The sequence below is a fragment of the Nansenia antarctica genome, assembly GCF_963989245.1.
Source record: "Nansenia antarctica genome assembly, chromosome: 2".
Classification (NCBI taxonomy): Eukaryota; Metazoa; Chordata; class Actinopteri; order Argentiniformes; family Microstomatidae; genus Nansenia; species Nansenia antarctica.
The window spans coordinates 1,386,156-1,395,897 of record NC_137675.1 but is presented as its reverse complement, the minus strand read 5'-3'; the positions used below and the strand labels follow the sequence as shown (position 1 = coordinate 1,395,897).

The 9,742-nt window shown below is 52.6% G+C and overlaps 1 protein-coding gene across 1 annotated transcript in view; it reads right to left on the bottom strand.

Annotated features, from left to right (window-relative positions):
- The window catches only part of LOC308151786 (contactin-associated protein-like 2), a gene marked incomplete at both ends in the record, with an annotated part of 58,240 nt that extends 48,902 nt beyond the window's left edge, over nucleotides 1–9,338 (bottom strand). The window contains 3 exons of the mRNA XM_080524686.1: nucleotides 4,814–4,957; nucleotides 8,474–8,658; nucleotides 9,320–9,338. Coding sequence (XP_080380812.1) covers nucleotides 4,814–4,957; nucleotides 8,474–8,658; nucleotides 9,320–9,338 — 348 coding nt within the window. The remainder of the gene's footprint in view (nucleotides 1–4,813; nucleotides 4,958–8,473; nucleotides 8,659–9,319) is intronic.
- Between the last annotated feature and the right edge of the window lie 404 nt (nucleotides 9,339–9,742).

The window sequence follows — 9,742 nt, the reverse complement described above, 5'->3', positions numbered from 1 at the left end:
ACACTGCTGTACAGCACCACCAGGGCTAACCTAAAGCGCGGCATCCGAGAGGCCAAGGCAGACCACAGAGAGAAGATTGAGGAATGCTTCCTGAGCAACGACTCCAGGCGGATGTGGCAGGGGGTTCAGCACATGACAAACTTCAGAGCCAACAGGCTCACAGCCGCAGAGGACGACCCCCTGCTGGCGGGAAAGCTGAACACCTTCTACGCCCGGTTCGACGAGGGGCGTACGGAGGTAACCACAACACAAACACCACTCTCTCCAGCTCTCAGCAGCCTCACCCTCACAGAGCATGAAGTGAGACGCGTGCTGAAGGCGGTGGACCCCAGGAAAGCCTCAGGGCCGGATGGCGTCCTGGGACGGGTGCTGAGGGACTGCGCCGACCAGCTGGCCGGGGTTTTCACCAACATCTTCAACCAGTCCCTGTCCCAGGCCACCATCCCACCCTGCCTGAAAACCTCAACTATCATCCCAGTCCCGAACAAAAGCACGGTGAGCTGCCTAAACGACTACCGCCCGGTGGCACTCACACCAATCATCATGAAGTGCTTCGAGAAACTAGTCCGGGCCCACATACTCACACGCCTCCCGCCCAACCTGGATCCATACCAGTTCGCCTACAGAGCCCACAGGTCCACAGAGGACGCCATCGCGACGACTCTCCACGCCACTCTATCCCACCTGGAGAGGGGAAACAGCTACGCGAGACTGCTCTTTGTGGACTTCAGCTCTGCCTTCAACACCATCCTTCCAGACAGGCTAGTGACCAAACTACTAGACCTGGGACTATCACACTCTATATGTGCATGGATCAAGGACTTCCTGACCGACCACCCCCAGAGGGTGCGGGTGGGCTCCCACACCTCCACAGCCCTCAGACTCAGCACTGGGTCCCCCCAGGGCTGCGTGCTAAGCCCCATCCTCTACAACCTCTACACCTACGACTTCACCCCCGTCCACCCCAGCAACTCCATCGTAAAGTTTGCAGACGACACCACCGTGGTGGGCTGCATCTCGGGGGGGGACGAGGCGGCGTACAGGGATGAGGTAGAGCAACTGAGCAAGCTGTGCAAGGTTAACAACCTGCTGCTGAACAAGTCAAAGACCCAGGAAATCATCGTGGACTTCAGGAGGAAAAAGTCTGAGATCCAGCCCCTGCTCATCGACGGAGAGAGCGTGGAGAGAGTCTCTGCCCTCCGATTCCTGGGGGTGCACATACAGGATGACCTGTCCTGGAAGAACAACACAGCAGCCACCATCAAGAAGGCACAACAACGGCTCTACTTCCTGAGAGTCCTCAGGAAGGAACACAATAAGCAGGAGATAATGGTGGCCTACTACCGCGGCGCAGTGGAGAGCATCCTCACCTACGGCATCTGCAACTGGTTCTCCAGCTGCACAACCGCGGAGAGAAATGCGCTACAGAGAGTCGTGAGAACAGCCCAGAAGATCACCGGCGCCCCCCTCCCCTCTCTGGAAGAGCTGTACAACACACGCTGTCTCAGGAAGGCCTCCAATATCTCCAGAGACCCAACCCACCCTGGGTACGAACACTTTGCCCGGCTGCCCTCGAAAAGGCGGTACAGGACCATGGCCGCAAGGACAAACAGACTGAAGCACAGCTTCTACCCCAGGGCCATCCAGGCCCTGAACACAGCAAAGACCTAGGTTCTGGGCCCTGGACAGTCTGGATGGATTGATGGCAGCTGCTGGACTGAAAAAATCAGGTGTAGTGCTGAGGCACAAATATGTACATTTCAAGCCTGCAAACTGCGACACTTCAAATGAATGTGCAATAACACTATGTGCAATATGACAACCCTAGTCGTCTATCTGTACAGTATAGTATAGTGGATAGTGTACATAGCCTTTATTTATGTTAACCAGCTCCTTCCCTTCTTGTGTTTTTTTTAGTCTTTTTTTTCTTTCCTAGCACCAGGGGAGCCACCCCTCCTAAATTTCGTTGTTTGGTACCTGTACTATAGCAATGACAATAAAGACCATTCATTCATTCATTCATACATATCTATCTATCTATCTATCTATCTATCTATCTATCAATCTATCTATCTATCTATCTACATATCTATCAATCTATCCATCTATCTATCTATCTATCTATCTACCTATCTATCTATCTATCTATCTATCTATCTATCTATCTATCTATCTATCTATCTATCTATCTATCTATCTATCTATCTATGTGTGTGTGTACAGTATGTGTGTGTATGTGTGTGTGTATGTGTGTGTGTGTGTGTGTGTGTGTGTGTGTGTGTGTGTGTGTGTTAGGGCTGCACGATTTGGGGAAAAAAATCGAATTGCGATTATTTGGACAGATATTGCGATTGCGATTTAATTTGCGTTTTTTTTTTTTAAAGCGACCCAACAGACGTTTTTGTAAAGTGTGGCCATATCTCCGGCTAGGAAGGTCGTATCAACGTGCAGTTTGTTTGTACGTCTTCAGGGGACTGAGGAGAATTGGCTCCCTCCTCTAGCAGCCCCACAGCCCGAGCTACGAGTGAAAGAACTAAACTTACATTGGGTTGCTTTAAAGTCAAGCTTCAGATTAAAACATGTGATGGAGCATTACTAACCTGACTCAGATGGTTTGTTTCACACATCCATCTAGGAAAGCTTAATTGGAAGCTGTTTGGAAAAGGGCAGGTACTTTCAAAAATACTTGGCAGGTGATTGGATGAATCTGTCTATCACCTTCTATCATGGGCTAATTTCAGAGAGCATTACCACATGATACCATCAAACTGTTAACTGCTCTAATTCTAATGCAAGGATGAGAACTTAAAATATATTATTTGGAACAACGTATGTATGGGTTTTTTAAACAGCTGCCATTTTGTTTCTCTCAAGTGTAAAAAAAAAAATCATTTCCAATTCCAATATGAAAATAAAATAGGACCTTTCTACAAACAAGGTTATTTAATTATGGCAAAGGAGCAGCATCTAAATATTGCACATACTGCAATCAAGTGATAATAAAAATGTCCAGTAAAAAAGAATAGGTCCTTTCTGTAAACATTTAAATAGATAAAGCAGGAAAGTATACCGTTTGCAGGCAACTCTTCAACTCAAAGTCGTAATGTATGAAGCACGGTGAGACTGAGATACGGCTCGGTCGTCCTGCCCGACAGATCGGTTGTTGTTGTTGCATAGTACTCGACATTTTTCAGCTCCGTCTCAAGTATCTTCCTACATTCCGCGTACATTTCTGGGATGGCCGCAAGTACGTGCGGGATGGAATCACATTATCTTTTATCCAGCGTTTTTTAAACCCTTTTCATACGGCGTAACAGCCACAAACGACTCTAAAACACTAGGTTGCTTAACGTTAGACCGGGCTACGGGACTTTCACTTAACTCTCCGTTTCTGACCGTACACTCGTCATAGAGCTGCCTGTGGTACTTTTTCAAGTGCTGATACAGGTTTGTGGTGTTGCCTCTGGATGTAGAGATTGTTCCACGACAGGTCGTGCGCAACACCTGCTTTTGTTGCACATCTGTCGTCCTAAACCCGAAATACTTACAACAGAAGTGCTGTTTTCTTCGGGACTAAATCGTTGCTTCTGGCTCTGCTGAAGCCATTTATCCACACCATTAATGTTGCTAGCTACTGAAACGTCTTCAGATTCACACCTGGGCGTTTCACGTGCAGTGTTGTTGTTCTTGGGTGTGTGCGTTCATTGACTTTGAATCCGACGCGCTGTATAACGTATCCCAAATGGCAGGCTTTGCGATTTGCTAATCGCACCATCTCAAATCGCGATTTCGATTTAAAATCGATTAATCGTGCAGCCCTAGTGTGTGTCTGTGTCTGTGTGTCTGTGTGTGTGTGTGTGTGTCTGTGTGTCTGTGTGTGTGTGTGTGTGTGTGTGTGTCTGTCTGTGTGTGTGTCTGTGTGTGTATGTGTGTGTGTGTGTGTATGTGTGTATGTGTGTGTGTGTGTGTGTGTGTGTGTGTGTGTGTGTGTGTGTATGTGTGTGTGTGTGTGTCCTCCATGGTGAAAGCTCTCTGCAATCCAACACCAGGAAGAGAGAAGATCAGGCAGCAGATTAGTGAGTCAATACACATACGCACACGCACACGCACACACGCACACACGCACACACACGCACACGCACACACACACACACGCACATGCACACGCACACACGCACACACAAACAGGACACAAGGCTGGGAGGTTGAAAAGCAGTCAGATCAATAGTAATGCTACCAGCTATATTTCAACAGAACATACTGTAATAGCCTCATATACTATCACACACACACACACACACACACACACACACACATACACACAAACCCCATTGACTACAGAGCAGTAATTGTTCTCTTCTGGGCTGAAGTCTCTCTGTGTGTATGCGAGTGTGTGTGTGTGTGTGTGTGTGTGTGTATATATACAGTATATGTGTGCGTGTGTGTGTGTGTGCGTGCGTGTGTGTGTGTGTATACGTGTATATATCTATATGTGTGTGTGTTTGTGTATACGTGTATATATCTATACGTGTATATATGTGTGTGTATACGTGTATATACAGTATGTGTGTGTGTGTATACGTGTATATATGTGTGTGAGTGTGTGTGTGTATATATGTGAGTGTGTGTGTGTGTGAGTGTGTGTGTGTGTGTGTGTGTGTGTATATATGTGTGTGTGTGTGTGTGTGTGTATATATGTGTGTGTGTGTGTGTGTGTGTGTATATACAGTATGTGTGTGTGTGTGTGTGTGTGTGTGTGTGTGTGTGTGTGTGTGTGAGTGTGTGTGTGTGTGTGTGTGTGTGTGAGTCTTACAAAGCTGGAGGTATCGACTCTCTTCCTGCGGACCAGACTGGTGATGTTGTCTCCGTTGTAGGTGATGCCCTCCATGCAGCCCACGAAGCTCTGCCTGCCCCCCCCACTGGGCTTGGCCGACACCGGCAGGCCCCCGAAACTGATCTGGAAGGAGGGGGGAGAGAGGAGGGGGGGGAGAGGAGGGGGGGGAGAGAGGAGGGGGGTGGGGAGAGCGAGGAGGGAGAGAGAGGAGGGGAGGGGGGAGAGAGAGAGGAGGGAGAGAGGAGGGGGGGAGGGAGGGAGAGGAGGGAGAGAGAGGAGGGAGAGAGAGGAGGGGGGAGGGAGGAGGGGAGAGGTGGAAGAGAGAGGAGGGAGGGGAGGGGGGAGAGGAGGGGAGGGAGGGGGGAGAGAGAGAGGATGGAGAGAGAGGAGGGGAGGGGGGAGGGAGGAGGGGAGGGGGGAGAGGAGGGGAGGGGGAAGAGAGAGCGGATGGAGAGAGGAGAGAAGAGGGGAGGGGGAGGGAGGAGGGGGGAGAGGAGGGGAGGGGGGGAGAGGAGGGGAAGGAGAGAGAGAATCAGAATCAAAATCAGAATTATTTTCAGTGGCAGGAAATTGACTTGGTGAGGGTGGTGCACAGGAAACAGGAAATGTTGACAAAACAACAATATATGAGCAGAAATGTGTGTGTGTGTGTGTGTGACAGAGGGGGGGGGGGGGGTGGAAGTCCCAGAGTCAGTGAGAGGAGAAAGATAGAGAGAGCGAGAGAGAAAAGGAGAGACACACATCTCGCTTTGTAACCTGACTCCAGAGATGTCGTCAGTACAGCCGCGAGTCAGACCTGATCACATGATCTGTTCCATCTCTTCTCCTCCACCCACACCTGCTACCCCCGGGGGATGGAGGGATGGGAGGAGAGAGGAGGAGAGGAGGAGGAGGAGGAGATGGAGGGATGGGAGGAGAGAGGAGGAGAGGAGGAGGAGGAGGAGATGGAGGGATGGGAGGAGAGGGGATGAGAGGAGGAGGAGGAGGAGATGGAGGGATGGGAGGAGAGGAGGAGAGGAGGAGGAGGAGGAGGAGATGGAGGGATGGGAGGAGAGAGGAGGAGAGGAGGAGGGGAGGAGAGGAGGAGGAGGAGGAGATGGAGGGATGGGAGGAGAGAGGAGGAGAGGAGGAGGAGGAGGAGATGGAGGGATGGGAGGAGAGGAGGAGAGGAGGAGGAGGAGATGGAGGGATGGGAGGAGAGAGGAGGAGAGGAGAGAGGAGGAGGAGATGGAGGGATGGGAGGAGAGAGGAGGAGAGGAGATGGAGGGATGGGAGGAGAGGGGAGGAGAGAGGAGGAGGAGGAGATGGAGGGATGGGAGGAGAGGGGAGGAGAGGAGGAGGAGGAGATGGAGGGATGGGAGGAGAGAGGAGGAGAGGAGAGAGGAGGAGGAGATGGAGGGATGGGAGGAGAGAGGAGGAGAGGAGAGAGGAGGAGGAGATGGAGGGATGGGAGGAGAGAGGAGGAGAGGAGATGGAGGGATGGGAGGAGGAGAGGAGGAGGAGGAGGAGATGGAGGGATGGGAGGAGAGAGGAGGAGAGGAGAGAGGAGGAGGAGATGGAGGGATGGGAGGAGAGAGGAGGAGAGGAGATGGAGGGATGGGAGGAGAGGAGGAGGAGAGAGGAGGAGGAGGAGATGGAGGGATGGGAGGAGAGGAGGAGGAGAGGGGAGGAGAGGAGGAGATGGAGGGATGGGAGGAGAGAGGAGGAGAGGAGAGAGGAGGAGGAGATGGAGGGATGGGAGGAGAGGGGAGGAGAGAGGAGGAGGAGGAGATGGAGGGATGGGAGGAGAGGAGGAGGAGGAGATGGAGGGATGGGAGGAGAGGGGAGGAGAGGAGGAGGAGGAGATGGAGGGATGGGAGAGAGAGGAGGAGAGGAGGAGGAGGAGATGGAGGGATGGGAGGAGAGAGGAGGAGGAGGAGGAGGAGGAGGAGATGGAGGGATGGGAGGAGAGAGGAGGAGAGGAGGAGGAGGAGGAGATGGAGGGATGGAAGGAGAGAGGAGGAGAGGAGGAGGAGGAGGAGATGGAGGGATGGGAGGAGAGAGGAGGAGAGGAGGAGGGGAGGAGAGGAGGAGGAGGAGATGGAGGGATGGGAGGAGAGAGGAGGAGAGGAGGAGGAGGAGATGGAGGGATGGGAGGAGAGAGGAGGAGAGGAGGAGGAGGAGGAGATGGAGGGATGGGAGGAGAGGGGAGGAGAGGAGGAGGAGGAGATGGAGGGATGGGAGGAGAGAGGAGGAGAGGAGGAGGAGATGGAGGGATGGGAGGAGAGAGGAGGAGAGGAGGAGGAGGAGATGGAGGGATGGGAGGAGAGAGGAGGAGAGGGGAGGAGAGGAGGAGAGGAGGAGGAGGAGGAGATGGAGGGATGGGAGGAGAGGAGGAGGAGGAGGAGATGGAGGGATGGGAGGAGGAGGATGGAGGGATGGGAGGAGAGAGGTGGAGAGGGAGGAGAGGAGGAGATGGAGGGATGTGGAGGAGTGGAGGAGTGGAGGTGGTGGGATGGGGGATGGGAGGAGTGTGGAGGAGGAGGTGGAGGGTGGGAGGTGGAGGAGGGTGGTGGAGGAGGAGGTGGTGGTGGGTGGAGGTGGTGGTGGTGGAGGTGGTGGTGGAGTGGGGGTGTGGAGGAGTGGTGGAGGTGGTGGAGTGGTGGGTGTGGGAGGAGGAGTGTGGAGGGGTGGTGGGTGGAGGAGGAGGTGGTGGAGGGATGGGAGGTGGTGGAGGAGGGTGGAGGAGGAGGAGTGGAGGGATGGGAGGAGGAGGAGGAGGAGGAGGAGGAGGTGGTGGGTGGGTGGGTGGTGGAGGGTGGAGGAGGTGGAGGTGGTGTTGGAGGGATGGGTGGAGAGGTGGTGGAGGTGGTGTTGGTGGTGGGAGGTGTGTGGAGGTGTGGGGTGGTTGAGGAGATGGAGGGATGGGGAGGAGAGTGGAGAGGAGGAGGAGGAGGAGATGGAGGGATGGGAGGAGAGGGGAGGAGGAGATGGAGGGATGGTAGAGGCTGTGTCTCAGGAGGTAGAGCCGGCGTCTGATGATTGCAATGTCTGCATCTTTCTGGCCACATGTCGAGGTGTCCTTGGGCAAGACACTGAACCCAAAATTCAGAGGAGAGGAGAGGAGAGGAGGAGGAGAGGAGAGGAGAGGAAGAGGAGAGGAGGAGGAGAGGAGAGGAGAGGACAGGAGAGGAGGAGGAGAGGAGAGGAGAGGAGAGGAGAGGAGAGGAGAGGAAGAGGAAGAGGAAGAGGAGAGGAGAGGAGGGGAGGAGGAGAGGAGAGGAGAGGAAGAGGAGAGGAGGAGGAGAGGAGAGGAGAGGAGAGGACAGGAGAGGAGGAGGAGAGGAGAGGAGAGGAGAGGAGAGGAAGAGGAAGAGGAGAGGAGAGGAGAAGAGAGGAGAGGAGAGGAGAGGAGAGGACAGGACAGGAGAGGAGGAGGAGGAGAGGAGAGGAAGAGGAGAGGAGGAGGAGAGGAGAGGAGAGGGGAGGAGAGGAGGAGGAGAGGAGGAGGAGAGGAGAGGGGAGGAGAAGAGGAGGAGAGGAGGAGGAGAGGAGAGGAGAGGAGAGGAGAGGGGAGGAGAGGGGAGGAGAGGAGAGGAGAGGAGGAGAAGGAGGAGGAGGAGGAGGAGAGGAGGAGGAGAGGAGAGGAGGAGAGGTTACCTCGTAGTCCAGGTCCAGGTGGTCAAACTCTCCGTTGGTCCTGAAGTGTTGCGTGTGGCGGTCCAGCGTGAAGTTGACGTTTCTACGGTAACGCTCGATGACGACGGAGTGCCAGTGGTCGTCGTCCAATAGGCTGCCGCTGGTCACGGAGGTGTGGCCCTGGATGGAGCCGTACTGGTTGCTGCCTAGCAACGGCAACAACAACAACAACAACAACAACAACAACAAACTCAGACTCAGCCTTTTAAAAACATAATAGTAATAATGTTTCAGTTGCCATGCAATCAATTGTTGGTATGTTTTGCTCTAGACACAGAGTCAGCCATAGTCGGCACCCCTGGAGCAATTAGGAGGTTAAGTGCCTTGCTCAAGGGCACATGCAGCTCCCTCCTGAGGCGGGGATCGAACCAGCGACCTTCCGATTTGCTTAGCCGGCCTCTCTAACCTCCAGACGACCACCACCCCCACACAATGAGAATTCACAACTATAGTGAATGTTTTGAATGTCTTTCTGTGATTTTCACCCTAAAATCATTCATATTCAATTGAGTCAGAGGGACATACTGTATTCCTAGAAACAAAACACTTAGACAAGTATATCTAAGCACTCTGAACAGTTATCTTATTGACAAATGAAATCAACAATTTTCATTGGTATGTAAAGATATTGGAATGTTTCCTCAAGTTCTCCTATGCTGTAAACAGTCAGAGCAGTACGGTATATAGCAGGCTCTCCTCTGGGGTCAGTTGGTAGAGCGCTAACAAGGCTTAGGTTGTGGGTTTGATTCCCACTGGGACCACACTTATATACTGAGAAAAATCTCTACTCTAACACAGAGTTCCCACCCCACACCTTCTGAAACATCCCATTCAAGCACTTTTCAAGGACTTTCAAGACTCAATTCCCTCAATTTCAGCATAGTTTGAGACAGATCTAGATGATAATTTATATAACAGGAACTATCCGCTCACAGACAACAATTAAAAAGAGAGGCTTGAATGTGTGAACACCAGATGGTGTCTTGCCTTCTCTACCACTGCACAGCAAAACAATATACCGTATTTTCCGGACTATAAGTCGCACCCGAGTATAAGTCGCAGCAGGCCAAAAATGGGCCATGAAGAGGAAAAAACCACATATAAGTCGCACTGGACTATAAGTCGCATGGTTCAAGGGAACGGGCTTGGCGGAATCAGCGGGGAAAGAAGACCCTGTTGAGCTTGACTCTAGTCTGGCACTGTGAAGAGACATGAGAGGATTTGTAAGCC